A 20,077-nucleotide genomic window follows, 5' to 3' on the forward strand; every position below is an offset into this window, starting at 1 on the left:
TATTTTCTATTGTGTTCACTTTTCTCTAATTATATATACGGGTGAATGAATTATTTTGATATGTCTAATTAATACTAATTTAGGACCAGATGTTATTATCGTGGTCCCTTCATTTGAGAAACACATCTATCAAGGTTCATTCTTGGCTTTTTTTTTTTTTGGTGGTTTGGGGGGTCTTCAAATAAGTCTATAGTTAAGGGATAGAGTCTCTTGTTTTCCCTTTCGCCTCTAAGTGGCGAAATTATTTTAATTTTTAATGACATATTTTGAAAACATTTTGATTACCTCCTTGTTGAAGGGATGCATCTATATATTGGAGAATTTTCTTGACCTTCTATAATAAGATTAAATTCATATAAAAATTGAGTTTGAGTATATTTTTTTTAATAGATCAAAACCATGTTGGAAGAACTTTTTCTCGAATTTGGGTTTAATCAGCTTCAGTTAAAGTTAGTCAAATTTCGTAACATTTTTATTTGTACAATGTATATCCATAATCCTAATATACTACTCCAGCCCAATTATAAGACATAATTTGTGCTATAAACAATATCTTATAATTAGGACCAGAAGAAGGGGTGTAATGGTTGTTATATCTCATTACATTTAAGATGTTAAAATTAACTCCTTAAAGGAAAGGACAAGTACTGATTTTGTAGAGAGGGAAGAAAATTGAAAGGTACGTTGATAATAAGTCAGCGTCAATGCCACTTCATGGTGGGTACGTGGATATTGAATAGGGTCACATGTATGATAGACTCATATCAAACGCCATGAACACGCCATTCAGGAACAGACATGACTAGGCCATTACATTTACTGGTTTCACCTAAGAAAAAGAATTCAAAGCTAGAATGTGAACAACGTAATGCACTGGTGGATGAAAAGGTATTAAATGAGCACCCAGTTTTGGTGGCCTATACGATACGTATTGCTCTGTCCTAGTAGTTGCCTTTGGTTCCAAACAAATTTAAAGTGAGGAATGGTTTTTTTTTTTTTTGGGGCTCAGCCTCACATGCGGAAGACCTAACAGCCAGCCAGCAATTCCCACCAATTGAGAGGAATAGTGTGGCTCCCTTTTTAATTTGATGTGTTCGCATCAGTGGGTTTTGTGGGGTAAGCAATACTTATTCTTTTGTTTTTTTTTTCCCCCCCAGTGATTCACTAGGTTGGTTTAGTGGTGGATCCCAAGAGGATGTGCCATTCAAATTTCAAGCATGCTGGGCAGGCATGTCAGTAGTTTTGTACCAGATTTAAATCGATGTATCAACATTGGATTTCTACCTCAAATTTCACATGCCTAGTTTTTCTGGCGGACATATTCGTGAGAGTTAATATAAAAAACCTTCCCACTTTCTTAAGGGCCTTTCAGCTGTGCGTAAAAAATAAGTAAAATACTACTCCTCCGGTCCTAATTATAAGACCCAATTGACTTATTTGAGGAGATTAAGGAAGTAAGTTAAATTGGTTATTTATAATAAATAAGTGTTGTCATTCCTAAAATATCCTTACTAATTAAGTATATTGGCTAAAACTATCATTATTAGAAGGATTATCTTGGAAAAAAATACATAAATATAAGAGACAAAATGGATTGGGTCTTATAATTAGGACCAAATAAAAAGTCAAATTGGGTCTTATAATAAAGACCGGAGGAGTAATTCATTAATGAGTCCGTCGAAGATAAAGTCGCAAGAATGTCTCCTAGAATTCTTGCAGATGACACGTGTTACGGGGATTCCAACCGGATTTTGTAGTTTTGTCCTGGTGTAATACGTATTGAGAACATTGCACTTTTGTTAGAAAATGGGAATGCCACTTTGTGAGGGGGAAAAAGCAACAAAAACTCTTGATTTTGTTGGCCCTCAGCATGGTTAAAATAGCTAGTTTATACATCGCGCAGGCCTCCCAAACAGAAAATAGTATTTACACGGGGGTGAAGATATTGGAGCAGAGCATCTTTCCCGGCTCGGTGGGCAGAAGCAAACTCATGAACCGGTGAAAGTAGGTAAGTACTTTGAAATCATCAAACCAAACAGTGTCATCAAAGCTGTTGTTTTGGGGGTTTCCAATGTGAATAAAATGCACCATGCATAGGAAAAGATGGCAGTTTTTTTATTGTGGGGGGGGGGGGGTTGTCTCTGAAACTAGCATAACACTGGGGATGGACTTGCTCCTGAGACCGATTTGCCCACCACATTCATTATAACTTCATAATGATCCATTACACTTCAGTTTTACTCCTTGTTCCTTATGATCAGTGAACCACCAAATAAACCACACCCCCCCCCCCCCAAAAAAAAAAGAAGAGGGAAAAAAAAAAGAAAAAAAGAAGCGGCAAACTAACTACCATGAACATGTCTAGACAATGAATTCACCTTAACATTGAACCTGTAGCCTGTATCTGATGGCACCCGTCCAATTCATTGCACCATCTTGCGTGATAACAGTTGTCATATTTCTGGTTTCTCCACCTCCAATTTAATACCACTATTTACACAATCATCTTTCTTTTATGATACAATCATCTCGTGCAATTTCCCTGGCATGATACAAAATCTCGAGGTGGGCGATTAGTTTTCTCTAGCTCATTCACTAAATACAAAAGAATCAGCATGAAGTTCAATTTTCAAGATGACAGCCAGGTAAGCAAACATGCCGTTCTTGTTTAACTCTGGAAAGATGTTCTTCCGCGAGCCTGCAATCCTAGATTAATCATCTCTATCGAAGGTCAACAACATCAAACTTCAGGTTAGCGTTCATATAAACATGAGAGCAATGCTCATAAATTGGACTTCCATCAGACGGCTCTTCATGTGGATGAAATCCACGTTGCTGACAGTTGCGAATTATTGACACACCACCAGGGTCAGACAGATGAAATATGCCATGTGGACTGGATCACCAGCAAATGCAGAGTAATTAGCGACAGTAAAATATAATTTTAATAATTGACGGAGCAAGAACACAAAAGAAAATGCACCTTTTTGTATCAGTAGGGGCCATGACAATTGCAATTGCCTCCGGTAACATGATCTAAAACAAGGGCATAAAATATATTGTCTCAGCAAGATACAATCACAATAATATATAAGAGTTTTTTCCCAAAAAGAAATTCTAAATGAAGCTGCTGACCAAAGTCAATGTAACCCTATCATGCAATCATAATTGAGGATCAAGTAGCTTATAGGTTCCTAAGGAAGCCACGAAACCCTCCCCCAAAAAATTAGCTATTGAGGTGGAAGAACCAACATGCTTAAGTACACTTTTGAGCAGCCCATGCTACTCAATGCGGGACATAGGTATCCCATACTTCCTTGCCCTGTCAATATTAATTCACTGGGTTCATAAATTGGCCAAGAAACCCCCTTTGAAACCTACCATCCAAATCACTCATTAAAAAGTCTACATGAGGGAGGAAGAAAAGGATCGGGTTCAGTAAAATGGAAGAATAAAGAAAGCACAAAGTACAATATCAAAAAAGCTATAAAAATTGAAAATCCATAAAGTAGAATTAAAAATATTGTTGCCACATTAGGGCCACAAAAGAACACTTCATTTTAACCTAAAAAGTGAAAAAGAGAGAAGAAACAAAATTATATTCCTGTTACCTGGTATGAGTAATGTGTATGGAGATCTACCGATGACATGAAACAAGTCTGTGATGGGTGTGTCTGTAGTCCAAATGAAAAATTAACAAGACAAAACAGGTGACATTTAAAGCTTTGATGCCAAAAAAATAATTGAAAGAAATGACCAAGGGAAGGGGAAGAAAAAAAGGACAAAGACATAAACTATGCTACAAAATTTGCCACAGAAGCTTGCTCGTTCTCAAGAGCGCCTATCAATTACTTAAAAACTTCTAATACAATCATCCACAAATCAACATGTTAAGCGATCTCAAGCAGTATTTAGTAGCAGAAATGATCACCTATGATGTAGAGATGATAGATCCAAGATATTTAAATAGAAACATACAAATTCTTAAATTTGTTGGGGTCAAATATCTCATCTCAAAGCATTCCAATGCTACATAAATTCCTTCCCGTCAATTATATATTCCTTTTATTCTTACTAAACTTGCATCTGTTGCATTCTATGCAGTTCAATATAATTTCCAGTTAAGCTCTAAGCAGGACCAGATACATGATATAATTCTTGTTGCCACCTCACAGATACAAAGAACATATTCTTTGATAGAATTAAACTGAAAAAATAAGAGAACTTCCACCCATAACGATAAAGGAGCACTTACATGGATCCAGCCTAAAGGAAAAAGAGATAAACGGTCTTGAACTTCAAATATCTCTTCCTCATTCAATGTTTGGCACTGAAAAATAAAAGCAATTAGCTGCATAATTATCAAATGGGAGAATAATGAGAAAATATTGAAGAGTAAAAGACACAAGTAGATTAATCAATGATCAATAAAACTGCATTTCCTACAATCTTGTATTTCAAACTGTTGCGCATTGAATAATCAAATAATCCTATTTATGATCATGGGATATGATAATCAGTATCTTATTTCCGATAAGTGGCCATACCAATATTAAGTTCATTAAAATAGACAACAGAACTGGTTGTTTGAGTAAGATTCTCTCACACGGTCTACAATAGTAGCCGAGTTTCAAGCAATGCTTCCACGTAAGTAGTTCTGAGTTATCAATAATATCAATAGTAAACAAATGCAAGACCTCATCACACCTGTGCATCTCAAAGTCAATGTGGAGTTAAACATTATATTATTCACCACAATCAGTCTAATTGGAATTAGCCTCTACAAATGAAAGTTTCCCTTTTAAGTATTAAATAGTAAGGGATTAGATCATATTGTGATCGAGGGAAAGCAATATAAATCATAAAACTTAGGCAAGAACTTAAAGATGATTGTTTTCTTACCGAGTCAGAAGTTGATTCCTGCTTTGGGATTATGAGTGTAGTAATATGGAAGACCCTGTTTTTCTACAGCCCCACGGATTGCAAACACCAAAAACTATTATTAGAAATCAACATATGCAGAAAATGACAACACAATTTAAAGTTTTGACTGCTCTTACCAGGGACCCTGCAAGAACACCACAAGTCTCCAAGTTTTTCCGTGTATTTTCCAGAGCCAACCTCAAAAAATCATCCATCATTTTGACAGGCTGCAACACAAAGTTACAAAAAAGTAAGATGACTTTGACCCACTATAACAAACAAGCCAAACTAACTATGAAACAGAACAAGTAACGATAATGACCAAGAGAAGCGAAGAAACATATATACTTTCTAAAAGAATAATGGCACTTACAATATGCAGGTGCTGATAATCAGAAGGACCAAGTGGAGAATCCAAAGACTTAGCTGGTCCTGGTCTTGGATCTGCAACTTTTGAAGGAGGAATTGGGGTATATTCTGGCTGAATCTGAGCAAGAACTGGAGGAGGTGAAGGTTGCTTGATGTTGAGCAACTGGAAGTTACTGTCCCCCGATTCATTCAATAGAGGAGGACATGACTCATCAGCAGGATGCGACCAGCTTCCATCATCCAAGGAGAGCACTGACTCCATTGTGGACATGCCTGTTCCTGGATCACCCTCTTTAAATCCCACAAGATCATATTTTCCAGCCTGATTCAGACTATCAACATTGACAACAAAAATAAGAAGTGTTACAATTTCACAACTAGAAATATTTTGGGTAGAAAGCTGAATAAGACGTAGTAAAGTGACAATTAACAAATAGACTAATCTTCAAATACGATTGTTGTTTAAAGAAAGAACAATTCAGATAAAAGAAAACGGGCAGGGAACTTCCAGAAAGGAAGTACACTACAATAGCCAGTGAAAGAACCATTAAAATCATGCCAGAGCTTAGAAATGACTCTGGAAAAAGCCTCCTAATTTCATTCTGAAGAAAGAATGGATATTCCAAACCTTGAATTCTCAGCACTAGTCAAATCACTACTGCTTGGATATTGAACCTGCAAACATCCAAAATAATATCTATATTTTATTAAAAGCAAGCACTATCTTAATTTGCGAAAAAACTAGAATGCCACCCTGTAATAGTACCTTCACTCCTGCACTTGGTCCAAGCCACTGGCCCCGAAGACCATTTGGTCCCAAAAATGAGTGTCTGGATAGAGTCTCCTCCTTTGGTAGACGTAAACTAAGAGATCTGCACATTCCCGCAAGCAATTATCATATCTCATCATTAAGCATATGCCTACATATACTTTTTGAAAAAATAAACCTTAAAAAGTAAAATGTGCGGAAGACAATAAATATTTGTTGAATCAAATCACAACTCACAACATACAAGCTGCTGAAAACAAAGAGGGGGAGCCAACTGAAGATGTGTTCAGTGTGAAATAAACTTGATTTGCGAGAGAATATATAAGCAACCAAGATATGCAAATAAGGCATTGATATTTATTATGGAATACAGAGCTAGCATACAAAAATTCTTTCAAAAGCTATAACAGAAAACAAAATCAAAATCAAATACTAACTTCAAACTGTTCTCTTCTCCATTTATTCTTTGATTTTTCCTTTTGGAGGGATGGGGAAGAAGGTGGACACAAAGGAATGCGAACCATGAAACATGCAAAACTAAACTTATTTAGGCGCAAAAACCACAAAAAGAACACTGAGTATAAACAATGATGAAAAGATGAGTCAGCGCTCAGAACACCGAAAACCAGTCAACCAAGCTAACATTTGATAAGCAAAGTAATGATGTCCTGGGATGGCCAAAACCAAAGAGTCACAGTAGAAAAAAGTAGCTCTTACTCACATGCAGGCCTCATATATAAGTAGTCCAAAAGAATAGAATACAATAAGAACAAGAAACATACAGTTTCTGAAACTGCTTGTCATTAGGCACAGCATTTGAAGATACGTAATGACCAGCATTATTATTAAATTTCCATGAAGACTGTAGACCCAAGCCAGCAGGCTGCAGCAGCATCAAGCCCAAAACAGAAAACAGAGGAAAAACGAGTTAATAGGTATAAACCAGACGTAGGCAAATAAAGCACAAATATATGAAGTCTTGAGAATTAAACAACTGCATCACAGACGTGTCATGGTAATTCATAGGAAATAAATAAGTAAAAACAATTATAAACTCCCTCAAGAACACAATCTTGATCAGACAAAACGGAAAGCAAGAAAATAAATTGAACTTTGTGCAGCACACAGGTAACCAAAAAAAAGAATGCATTATCAATAGCTTACCTGTTTAGAATCCATTCCTGAGTAAGAATTATTATTGACAGCAGGCCATTCCAAAGATGAAGTCATTGAACTGTGCAAAGCCTTGCTGAAGTCATTAACTTTAGGAAATTGTGCGTCCCCATGTAACTCATTCAATTCATTAACCTTTTGTTTGAATTCTGGCTTCAAAGATTCAAGCTCATCCAGTACAGCAAACAATCTCTGAGATGGAAGAATCAAAGGAAAATAAAGTGATTACCACATATTCAGCTGTATTTAAAACCCAAAAAAAAAAAAAAGGCAAGATAAAATGCATCCACCTAACAAAATGGCAAATGTTGTAGTTTCTTACCTTCTTATATGCAGCTTTTTGTTTGGGAAGTGAAGTTTGGTAATCTCGATGACATGGTATGGTTTCAGAAACCAAACTTAGAAAAGAACAATAATCATGCACAGTTAGAGAAAAACATAGAAGCTTAAACACGATTTAACTGCAATCTTACTAGTTCAAAACTGAGGAAATCAAAGGATTTTTCATCATTTTACCTTGAAAATCTGAGAAGTATGATATACAAGTCAACTATATTGTTCTCCTCCCGGTAGATATTAGCCTGATTGCAAGAAATAAAACAATTAATCCATAAAATCACCAAGGAAAATATTGAAATCCAAAAGCAAGCCCCAAATTGCATAGGTCAAAGTTAATCTAAATGTAACGTAAACTCTACAAATTATGATAGCAAAGAAACGTTCTTCCTTGCAGATATGAGCATCTGTTTGCATGTGTCATACTCAATATAAAGATGTTTTTTAATTAAAAAAAAAAATCAATGAAAGCACCTCATCTGCGGCACCTGGGCCAATCTTAGTCACATCGTAGATATATCTTAATCTTCAGACTTGTTTGATAGAAATCCTATTTCTATTTTATAACATTTCAGCATACTTGAAGATGAAAAGCTTTCATATGCGAAGCACACATCTCATCCAGCAAAAGCAACGGTAATCTCGAGGTAATTGATTCATTCTTCAATCTACTCTCAACTGTGAAGGAAATTATTGATTTTGCCACATGGAGGTGATTGCCACGACTGGTTGTGTGGGTCAATATTTTTTATTACTAGCATCTTTCATTTATCAGTTGCAATAGATCCATCATTCTATTATTTTCCAAGTCCCGATTGTTTTAAATCCTCTACACAGGACCTGTAATCGGCTAATTATTCCATGTAAGTTCCTTAAACTCATCAGGACGTTGTCCAATCCTCGGAAGCAGGAGATCAAGTTTCAGTACTTTCCATCATTAGCTTATTTGAAATCTGCTCATTTTCTCTTATACCAATGACGATCAATGATAGCGTATAAAAATATAAACCAACAAACAATAGTACTAATATTCATATGGCTGCATATCAATTTCCTAAGGCGTCTGCCTAAGAAGCAGGAATAAAAGGACCACCATTGCTCTTTAACTTATGAATTTGTTATCCGTAATCACAAAAGCCCTCCTGCATATGCACGGACGAATCACTGGTTTCTCTTCACAGCTTCGAGAAACTTCGAGATGAAATCACTAATTAAAGAGAATTAAAACCCTAATATCCCTACAAATCGACAATTTAAAAAAATACACCACGACAAAGAAAAGAGGGGATCAAAGACGCGCTGGAGAAGAAAATTCAAACGATACCTGTTTGAGAAGATTATCGGCAATCCGATAATAATAATGGAGGGGTATGCGATTGTCAACCTCCACTTTGCGGGCGACGGTGTTTACGTTGATCTTCATCTTCTCCGGCAAGGAACGCCAGTGCCCCAAAGCTCCAATTAACGATCCTGCGCGTCACGCGTCTCTGTTTCTCTATAAGCGAGAACGGCTCTGAGTCGAAAGAAGGATCAAACAGCAAAGCGTGGGAGTCAAGTCGGAGTGCTGAACCCGTCGTCGTTTCGGAGGAGAAAGCTGCGTCATGGACTCATTAATATGTCGATAATTCACGACATTGTGAGGTAACGGAAATCAAAGAGGTGCTTGACAAGTTTCAAAAATGCTTCTCGAAAATATTTTTTTATAAAACGAGATAAACTTTTTCATATGTTTATTTTATAAATTGTAAAAACACTTTTAAAATTATAGTTTGGTTTCTATCCAAACACTTCTTAAAAGTTGGAACCTGCCTGTCATTTTCAGCCGCTTTTTATTTGTTTATTTACTAAAAGGAAAACTTTCTCCATTTTAATTATCATATATATGAAATTAGAAAAATTATGAATACCGGTCGAAAAATGAAATATGAGTAGCTTGAGTAATTTTTTTATTTAAATACCTTCATTTATCACATTGATTAGCCTTTCTTATTAAACTCAATCCTTGTTGATAATAGTTTTAGTATTTCTAAATCCTAATATATTACAAAATACCTCCAGATTTGTACTCCCAGATTAATGATTACACTGCCAAATTGGCAAACCCCTATCAATGTCAATGATCCATGACAACATCGTTGATCAAAAAAGAAAATTCCAATACAACATCCCAAGCTATATAAAAGTATACGTATCATGTGAACATGTATGCTAAGAAATTATATTTTGAGTTTTATTCAAAATTAACATTAAAAAAAGTACGCATGTGATCTTTGTGATTTGATTTTTAGTGCGATATCCATGGTCTCTAAACCAATAATGGAATATTAACAATTCACAAACTTATAATTCAATTTACATAAAGTTAAAATTTAGTCACTTTTTTTAAACTAAATTTCACTATTGTAAGTAATCAGGAAAGGAAGGTGTGAAGGGGTCTATATATGAACATGAACAACCTGCTCCTATTTTCACTTAAATATAATATCAAGCTGCCTCAACTGTACAGAATTGCCGGGATGCAAATGGAGAGGTTGGGGAGGTTAATTCACATATTAATGTTGAAAATCCGAAACAGAGAGAATGCTGTCAAGCTCCGCAGAACAATTGGATCAATTAAACTAACTTCGATTGTACTACACGAAGCTTTGTTGTCTATGACTCTAGTGGATGGTTTGTCTGATGGAGTACCTCAAATGTAAATCTGAATCTCCTTGCTAGCTAAATCAAAACCCCTTTTCATAGTCAAAAGCTTCTGCCACAGAACAAGTGATGACTAAATAACTAGAGTCGTACAGCTTGGGAGGGATCTTCAAAGCCCAAATTGTATTCCCTGAAGCAGAAGCAGAGTGACATGTGAAGTTCCAGTCCTTCCCCTTCCATCACTCAAAGACTTATCCCTTTTAACCTTGAAATTAAAAGACCATTACAACCTTGTACCCATCAAATTAAACAACACGACAGCCTAAAATGGGAATGGATCGAACAACCCGTTTCTCCTCCGCTGTGGATATTGTACTTCCCGGCCGAATAAAAAAAAGAACAATAGTGAAGATCAAATCCATTGCCCAAGTTTGTTTGGCGCAGTTTATTTATGTTGTAACATCTGATCATCTGTGCATGTTTCTTGTGATGTAGCACTTGAAGGCCAAGGTTCATTCTTGAAAAGTGAGTATCTCTTTACACTACTCGACACAAATACCAACAAAGTTAGTCCGGCTCCATAGCCGAGAGCTCAAAAGAAAGCAGATATTTCTACAAAGAAACCAACTGAATGATCTGTTAGTTCCCCCACGGTAAGAAATATTAACTTGTTCCATAAGAGAAGTTTAACTAAACATAAATGGAAAACTTTAATTAGGTTTGATTTACTGAACTCGGGTGAGGATATGTTGGTGGCTTGCCCTTGAACTGCCCCCATCCATCTCAGTCTCATCGCATTACCTTGGGTTTACCCGGCAAATACTCTAACGGGTCTCTCTTTCCAATTAAATTCACCAACCATGCCTTACAGTTTGTGCCAATATATTTATAATAATAACTGAATCATTTTAGCTTTGTCAACAGCCTTCAAAGACATTCTCATTCTCGTTTTTTAAAAGTATTGATTTTGATCATACTATTATATAAACAAAAAGGTTGTGGTAGGTAATATTGTTGGTCGCTCTACATTGAATTAACTTGGAAATCAGTACCTACTTAACTAACCAGACTGCTTACACGGGGAACTCTACCCTTAATTAGCTATATATTGCGATCCCATTGAATACTCCTTTTCATCATGAAGTAAAAGCATATCCCGCACAAGCTTCGATCCATTATGGCATTCCAAGGGAGTGTCAGACTCTGGACTGTAGCTTTACTCCTGCTTAACATCTCTCTGTTCTCTAAAAACTTTGGTACATATCCACAAAATGTTCTGTTTGGTTAATTTGTTCGTTGTTATTTTTGCTGAGATTGATCGATCGGTAATCTTTTGAGTTTGACAGGTATTAAAGCCGACGATGATGCAGGGCCTTGCGAGGACGGATACGGGGGAGCCGGGGGTGGAGCCGGAGGTGGCGGGGCGGGGTTTGGTGGTGCCGCCGGAAATGGAGTTGACTGTGGCAGTGGGGCTGGGTATGGCGGTAGTCCTGGAGGTGGACTTGGAGGAGGAGGTGGTGGTGGTGGCGGTGCCGGGTATGGTGGCGGTCCTGGAGGAGGTGGTGGTGGTGGGGCTGGGTTTGGTGGGGGTCGCGGAGGCGGAATTGGTGGTGGGGCTGGGTTTGGCGGCGGAGGCAGAGGCGGAGTAGCTGACCCTGGAGAAATCGCGTCCGAAGCCCTTCTGTGTTTGCATGATAAATACGTAAGCACGAAAATAGCGATATTATACGTAATGTTTTGATTTTTGAAGATATTAATAGTGCTTAGAGGTTAAACAATTAGAGTAACTAAGGAGAAATATGTATATAAAAATAATAATGAAACAGCAGATATATAAGAGCTGTGAAGAATCAAGTAGACTGAACGAGAAAGGATACCTGAACGTGCCGCCGGAGAAGACGGAGGAGTTCTGCGAAGGGCCATGCGCTTCGGAGACAAGCTTGGTGCTGAGCTGCATAAAGAACACATTCAGCGACTTCTTGTTCGCCAACAAGGCAACCATAAAGGACGTCGAGGAAACTATCACAGCAGGATGTGGATATGGCCCTGAAAGAGGTAACCTTAATTATATAATTAGCAAATCTAATCACTGTACGTGGTGAGGGGATTAATTAACGATCATATATATGTGTGTGTGTGTGCGCGCAGGAGACTTCGATGTGGCAAAGCACATCCAGAATTATGGAGGAATTAACAGGGGAAGCAAAGGCGCCAATAATGTTCAACTTATATGGGTGATTGCCTTCATCTTAACGGGGGCTCTCGCTTTTGTATAAATTTTGATTTTGATGCTGCTCATCACTGCCCAATCAATTCATTTTGGTGTATGCATGGGTGCTATTATCATAATACATGACTGATTATTGTTTGAATCTTGAAAAACACCACTGTTTAAGTTCATTCCCGTTTTCTTATTAATTCTTATTACGCGCTATCATGGAAGGCAATTTAGCAATGTACTAGTACTACACTCTCGAACGGATTGATGACTGCGTCACAAATAATAATAATATGATGGATTGAGAGGCTTTCACAGAAGATAGTCATTTTGTTAATCACTTGTTAAATAAACAAAAGCAAACTCAACAAAAATATCAATCCAAATCAGGAGAAGAATCAACGTTTCTAGTTTCTGAACTTTGAATAACTGAACGGCGGGTTTCTCAGCGACAGAGCATATATCAAGATTTATAATGCCGAATTCCTACTGCCCCCAAAATCATATAAATACTGAACATGACTTCGATTAGAACCTCTGAGATCTATAATGGCGTGCTTCAAGAGCCAATTCTTCACTCTCAAGGGATTCCTCCCCAGAACTCAGCACCCTCTCTGTCGCCCAAGAACCCACATTCTTACCGTCTTCCTTCTTCTCTTACTCTACCTCCTCTCCAGATCATACTCCTATGATTACTCTCCCTCCTCCTCCGCTGCCTCCGCCGTCACCGTCGCTGCTTCTCGCTTCCTTCTTTCTTCCGACGCCTTCTCTTCTGTTACTGCCGCAGAGATATCCCGCGATCCTCCCCTCTCATCCACCGCTCACGAATCCCAGATCATCAGAGACCTTGCTTCTTGCGACATCTTTGATGGAGCTTGGGTTCTTGACCGCCACGCACGACCTCCTTATCCGCCTGGCTCCTGCCCTTTTCTCGACGACGCCTTCAACTGCTTCAAGAATCGACGTCCTGACTCCGATTATCTCGAGTACCGGTGGAAGCCTCGTGGATGTCACATTCCAAGGTCTGAACCTCCTTGCTTATGATCCTATACCTCGCACGTTTGATTTCATTTTCTTGCATTGTATAGGTTCGACGGGCTTAAAATGCTGAGGTTGTTGAGAGGGAAAAGGATGGTGTTTGTTGGGGACTCGCTGAACAGGAACATGTGGCAGTCTCTCGTGTGTTCCTTGAGGGAATCTCTCAAGGATAAAACCAGAGTGTTTCTCGTTTCAGCCCGGCGAGAGTTGAGAACTCAAGGTTTTCATTCCTACAGATTTAAAGTGAGTTATGAAAGCAGCAAATTATTACTATTAATCGCAGCACGCAATCATCTCTCTGATATTTGATTAATTACCATGGCAGGACTATGGATGCTCTATAGACTTTATAAAATCACCATTTCTTGTCCAAGAATGGAAGAATAATTCTTCATATTTTGACGAAGGGCCGCCTCATGGAGAAACTCTGAGGCTTGACATGATGCAGGCATCCAAATCTCAGTACAATGATGCTGATATTATCATATTCAACACGGGCCACTGGTGGAATCACCATAAGACTAGAAATGGGTAGGAATCAGCTCATCCAATTTACTGATTGATATAAATGTACCATGAACCTAGACTCACGAATCAGTATAATTGTTTACTTTCGCAGGAGAAACTATTTTCGAGAAGGAAACCATGTCTACGACAGACTAGATGTGAAGGAAGCACTGGGCAAAGCCCTCAGGACTTGGGCTAAATGGGTGGATTCCAAAGTTGACAGCACGCGCACAAGGGTCTTCTTTACTGGATTCTCAGCTTCTCACTACAGGTAAATTGGCGAATAACCATGAAGGATGAAGTTTTTTTCCCAACAAAATTTCTAAATAAACAAAATTGCAGAGGGGGGCAATGGAAGTCAGGAGGCAAATGCGATGGGGAGAGAGAGCCTATAAAGAACGAGAGCCATGTTGGGGAGTATCCATGGACGATGAGAATATTGGAGAGTGTGATGGCGGACATGAAGACGCCTGTGTTTTACCTTAACATTTCCAGGATGACAGAGTACAGAAAAGATGGCCACCCTTCCTTGTACAGAGGCCCAAGTCCTCCTCCGAGGACCATGGTACAGGATTGCAGCCATTGGTGCCTTCCTGGCATTCCAGATTCCTGGAATCACCTCCTCTATTCAACTCTTCTTCTTCATCATCATCATGATGCTTCTTCCAATTAGACACTTCTCACTTTTCCCAATGCCCAGTACTTTGATGTGTGTCTATTCATCTTCTCTCTGCGCCTTTATTAGCCTAGCAGCATCTCATGCTTGCAACTTCTACGTATAAATTACGTACAAAGCTTTCAACATACCCCATATAAATTTCCCCATGTCATGTAAGGACAAACTGTAAGGTAACTTTAAACTCGCATCATATTAACTCTACAATACCACCTCTTATGTTTAATATAAAAACTAATTTGATATATAATTTGATTATAAATATAAGATTTTAATCAATTTTATTTCTTATATTTATTTATTTTTTCCTAAAGTAACCCTTGTATTTACTTGTACATGTTAAAAGTTTTATCAAATAATAGTTATAGCTAATACACATGATTAATAAGGATATTTTAGGAAAGATATCACATACTACCTCCGGTTCTAATTATAAGACATCATTTATAATATACAAATAAGGTCTTATAAATAGAATCGGAGATAATATTTATTACAAATAACTAACTTGACAAATTTTCTTAATCTATTCAAATTAATTAACTAGTTCATATATTAACAATGGAAGTTAGTAAGTCTCAGATACTATCTTTAGTTCTTAATATAAGACCTCGTTTAACTTTTATTTTGGTTCTAAATATAAGACTCCAATTTACTTTGTCTCTCATACTTATTCATTTTTTTCTAAGATAATTCTTTTAATAATGGTAGTTTTAGCTAATAAACTTGATCAGTAAGAATATTTTAAGAAAGACAACACCTATTTATTACAAATAACTGATTTGACTTTTTTTTTATCTACTCAAATTATTCAAATATTTAACATCATTTGTGAATCGCCGACCGACCGAGCAACACGAGTAATAAGGGAGTCCCCCATGCTACAATGTCATTCGCGTTAAGTAAGGGTCACTTGTCTTCTACTCCCACTTTTGGGCGTTGCTATTAGCACATTATTATATTTTATTGAGGGGGCAACTCTGAGCCAAACTGCCGGCGAGTTGCTTAAAATACACAAGATAGATGTAACCTTGAAAGAAAAAGTTGTTGGCTAAGTTGCCTAAAATCATACATGGACAGAACGCTACCGGATAAGTAAGGAAGAAAACTTAAAAGGAAAACTAATCTGTCAGTTCTTATAATTTTATTGAATTTTGAATCAACTCCTTCTATTTGTTCTCCTTTTTATTCATTTTTTATTGTATGGTCTGTTATCTATTCACATCCTTCCGTTCATGAAACATTAATTTGCCGTTAGTGGAGGCGATGGGGCCATCTTACTCAGCACAAGCATTAACACTTAAAAAAAAAAAATGGACATCAACTTTTTTCTTCGGTTATTCTCCTCCCTGTCCCTCACTCCACTTTCTTCTCTCTCTTCCCCTCCCCCCCCTCCCAGCTCTCAAGGATTTTCCACTGACGATTCGCAACAGCTTTTACTTCTCCAAGCTCATACTTTCCCCCCTTCTTACTCTTCCTCCTCCTCCTCTCTCTCTAAACTTCCCCAAACTCACATCCCCTACATCTCATCTCTCCTCTTCCTTCGTTAATCCCTCCACAATCCTCCACCATTCTATATAATTTATTACACGTACCAAATAAAATGGGCCAAGTGAAAAAAAATTGTAAAATCATTCTTTTTTTAATTGTCTGATGAAATTTTACTTCAATTACGGCTTTGCTTTTGGAGGCTGGGGACCGATTTGTACGGACTAGAGAAGACAAAATAATATTTACTTACTGTGGTCGATGTGGCCAATAATACTGATATGGAGATGAAGTTTCTTCCTCTAGAACATGCCATAAGTAGCTCACATTGTGAAGGAGCGTTGGTGGTGAAAGTATTGAAGAAGCCGTGGGGGAGAAGAATTGAAGATGGAGATGGTTGAAGTCTGAAACACAGGACAGCATTTGTGTCATTTTATTTTCCAATGACTCTCTCTCCTATCGCATTATACCCAGTTCATTCCCAGTGTTTGTGCTTAGTAAGAAAGTCATGTCACCCCACTAACGGCAAATTCATATTTCATAGACTGAAGGACTTCCAAAGGTAACGAAGCATACAATAAGGAGTGGATAAAAGGGCAAAAAAAAAATGGAGGGAGCTGATTCAAAATTTGATGAAACTACTGGGACCGACAGATTAGTTTTTCCAAATTAAAATTTAATCTGCGTTTTAGGTGGACTTAAATACAACTTCAAAGGGCCATCGTCCACTATCAGTTGCGTGTATCCGAGTGTTTTGCCAGTTTTCCCAAGATCTCAGCATGGAGCTCTCAGCTCGGAACAACTTCGTAGCACTCATTGTGGGCGTTACTGGACTGACAGGCGTTAGCCTAACCGAAACCTTGAGCCGTCCTGATTGTCTCGGCACCCCCTGGAAAGTTTACGGTGCGGCTCGCCGTCCCCTTCTGCCCTGGTCCCCGCCCTGCCTCCTCCACCATTTCATCACCTTCAACGCCCTGGACACCCAGTGGAGTGGAGGGGAGGGGAGGTTAATTAAAAGAAGAGGAGGTGAAGGGAAGTCATGAGTTTTGTTTGGTTGGAGGGGAGGAGAAAAAAGGGGAGATTTTTTATTTGGTTCATAAAGGGAGGGGAGGGGAGGGGAGGGAATTATAAATTGACAAATATGCCCTTATCTTTATATTTATACTGATTTATTCTTTTATTATAATATTTATATCAAAATTATTATTTCCGAATTTATCAATTTCAAAAAAACCAATTACCTCACTTATATATGATAAAAAAATTATGAAATAAAAATATAATATGTATTAGAAAAGTGAATAGGAGAAAAAAAGACAAAACTTTAACTATATAATAATACCCTCCACATATTAGGAAATAAAAAATATATATGATATTATCAGTGCCATTTTATAATTATAATATATATTAATATATATAATTAATTAATATATTAACATATATGCATATTATATTTGTGTGTATATATAACTGAGTGACTGCGGAAGGGAATGCGAAGGTAATCATGATAAACTAAAAAAATATCAAGAGGACACCACTGAAATATTCAAAAAATAACATGGGCATATTTATCAAGATTCTCATAATATTTTTCTCTTTCAAAAACTCTCAATTTGAGAGGGGAGGAAGGGAGGGGAGGGTTTAGCTCCCCTCCCCTCTCCTCCCTTACTCTCCCCTCAAAAAAAACCCCAACCAAACAAAGTCTGAACGGAGCTATGCTAGGCAACGTGCTCAACGTCCTCAGGTCCTCTCCCTCGCCACGGCTCAGCCATAACCGGTACCAAGCACTACATGGGGCCCATTTGCAACCCATTCCATTCTCCCCACCTCGCCTCTCACGACCCGCCCTTCCGCGAGTCCATCCTACGCGCTCGAAGACCTCGTCGCCTCCTACGCGCCGTCCCTCACCTACTCCGTGCACCGTGCCTCCATCATGTAGGCGCGTCAACAAGGGGCACGCACAACGCTCTGCTTATGCTGGCGGCTTACGCCGCCGTCTGCCGCCACGAAGGGCTGGCGTTCCGGTACCTGGCGAACAGGTACACGCGGGAGCATTTCTGCGACATGACGGACGCAGGGGTGCTGGCGGAGCAACACGTGTGGGCGGCGATGACAGAGAAGGCCAAAAACGAAGCGTTTAATTGCACGAACAGTGATTTCTTCACGTGGAAGACGATGTGGAAGGTGCTTAGCGAGGAGTTTAATGTTGAGTTTGTGGAATATAAGGAAGAAGAGTTTGATATAGTGGAGATGATGAGGAAGAAGGGTGATGTTTGGGAGGAGATAGTGGAGAAGCATGGGCTTTACAAGACGAAGCTGGAGGAGATAGCGAGCTATCATCCTTTCAAAATTGTGTCAAATTTCAAGTTTCAGCACGTGTCCAGCATGAATAAGGGTAAGGAGTTTGGGTTCTTGGGATTCGCTGGTAGCTTCAGCAGCGTCAAGATGTGGATCGCAAGGCTCAGGCACATGAAAATCATCCCTTGGCCCTACGAGGAAAAAGAACAAAAACAGAAAAGAAGAACAAACGAGATAAGGAGGAAATGGCAGACGAAGGCAAATTAATGAAACGACCGTGCATGTGGGGGCCACTACTGGGCGTCGGCCGTAATGGTGACAATGGTTTTCCGCAGTGGGCGCCCGATGCCCAAGTAATGTCAAATATTTCTGATATAAACGGAGATGTGAGTATATAAAATGATCTGGAAAAACATATTCAGCATAAATTGATATAAACGGAGATGTGAGTATATAATAATTTTCTATCCACTTCCATTAGCTACTTTCTCCTGCATCTTCATTCTCCTTTGACCGTGGGACTTGTTTAACTCACCAAATTATTACATAAACAGAGATACCCGCAGTACCTATCAAATTTAATTGAGAGGAGCATTATTTTTAATTCTATAATGATTTCTCTGGGGCACACATTTGATTTTTTTATTTTAATATTTCAGGTCTGAGGCTTGAGATGACGCAGACATCCAAGTCTCAGTTTCATGATGCTCCTCATCATGCTCAACACGACGAACCACTGATGGATAGAATCACCATAATTAAAGCCGGAAATTATATGGGTGCGGGAAGCAACTAATTAATCCAATTTACTTTTGACTATTCTCATATATAACTAAAAGGTATTATAAACCTAGACTCATGAACGAGCATGGTCGTTAACTTGATTTCAAGGAGGAAGCACCGAGTCCCACCCGCTGCGCTTTCATTCGCCTCGGGGACGGTCATTCTGTCTGCTACTACATCCACTTGGCATATGATAATTGCCAAGATCTGATCTCGCTTTAAAAGGTCTGAAAGGTAAAGTCTCTCTCTCTCTCTGCTCGATTTGATTTAAAAAAAAAGGGGAAATCACAAATAAAGACCCTTGAATTAGCAAAATCACTCTATGGTCACCTGAATATGCTAAATTACTATGAGGGACCTGGTCTCAAATTGTAATTATAAAATCATGGCCAAATTACCAAAATATCCCTCTTTAATTTTTTTTAATAGTGAAAGCCACTGCCTCACCGGAATCCGGCCACCGGCGCCGGAGCTCCGGCGGCCACTTCCGGCCACTGTCGCGGTCGGACGTCGGGGTCCGGCGGCCGCTTCCGGCGGTCTTCCTTTATTTTTTTTTTGAAACTGTTTTTTTTTTAAATTGGGGGGAAGTGAGGTTGGGGGGATCAATATCCCCCAACCTAATGCTTCCCAAAATAAGGAATGACCATTGAGCCAACAAATTTTTGTTAACATTATGATGCAAAAAAAAATATAAGTTAACTCATTTACTCTTGTTCCAGGTGATAACAACAATACATTTGGAAATAACAAGTTCTGATTGTAAAATAACATGTCTGGAATAAAAATTTAACAATATGTTTTTTTTATAACAATAAATTTTGTTGCAGGCAATAACAACAATACATTTAAAAATAAT

The 20,077-nt window shown here is 38.3% G+C and overlaps 3 protein-coding genes and 1 pseudogene across 3 annotated transcripts; 3 read left to right on the forward strand and 1 right to left on the reverse strand.

The window, feature by feature from the left end:
• Positions 1–2,333: 2,333 nt before the first annotated feature.
• Positions 2,334–9,134, reverse strand: LOC114711473 (AMSH-like ubiquitin thioesterase 3). Its single transcript, XM_028895882.1, has 14 exons — positions 8,895–9,134; positions 7,751–7,815; positions 7,557–7,632; positions 7,226–7,426; positions 6,844–6,944; positions 6,059–6,164; positions 5,921–5,967; positions 5,297–5,624; positions 5,061–5,150; positions 4,903–4,965; positions 4,256–4,330; positions 3,612–3,674; positions 2,984–3,036; positions 2,334–2,896 (listed from the first exon to the last, which is right to left on the reverse strand). The coding sequence occupies exons 1-14, from the start codon at positions 8,991–8,993 to the stop codon at positions 2,722–2,724; spliced, it is 1,542 nt and encodes a 513-aa protein (XP_028751715.1). The 5' UTR covers positions 8,994–9,134; the 3' UTR covers positions 2,334–2,721.
• A 2,229-nt stretch (positions 9,135–11,363) lies between these two features.
• On the forward strand, positions 11,364–12,582 carry LOC114711475 (keratin, type I cytoskeletal 9-like). Its single transcript, XM_028895883.1, has 5 exons — positions 11,364–11,466; positions 11,557–11,724; positions 11,770–11,912; positions 12,037–12,265; positions 12,359–12,582. The coding sequence occupies exons 1-5, from the start codon at positions 11,388–11,390 to the stop codon at positions 12,484–12,486; spliced, it is 747 nt and encodes a 248-aa protein (XP_028751716.1). The 5' UTR covers positions 11,364–11,387; the 3' UTR covers positions 12,487–12,582.
• A 395-nt stretch (positions 12,583–12,977) lies between these two features.
• LOC114711471 (protein trichome birefringence-like 4) lies at positions 12,978–14,666 on the forward strand. The gene is made up of 5 exons (XM_028895881.1): positions 12,978–13,450; positions 13,517–13,709; positions 13,792–13,997; positions 14,086–14,244; positions 14,316–14,666. The coding sequence occupies exons 1-5, from the start codon at positions 12,978–12,980 to the stop codon at positions 14,644–14,646; spliced, it is 1,362 nt and encodes a 453-aa protein (XP_028751714.1). The 3' UTR covers positions 14,647–14,666.
• A 2,250-nt stretch (positions 14,667–16,916) lies between these two features.
• On the forward strand, positions 16,917–18,705 carry LOC114711472 (3-oxo-Delta(4,5)-steroid 5-beta-reductase-like; annotated as a pseudogene).
• The last annotated feature ends 1,372 nt before the right edge of the window (positions 18,706–20,077 follow it).

This window comes from Neltuma alba, unplaced genomic scaffold, assembly GCF_004799145.2.
Source record: "Neltuma alba isolate B1F8T4 unplaced genomic scaffold, ASM479914v2 tig00011290_pilon, whole genome shotgun sequence".
NCBI classification, from domain to species: domain Eukaryota; kingdom Viridiplantae; phylum Streptophyta; class Magnoliopsida; order Fabales; family Fabaceae; genus Neltuma; species Neltuma alba.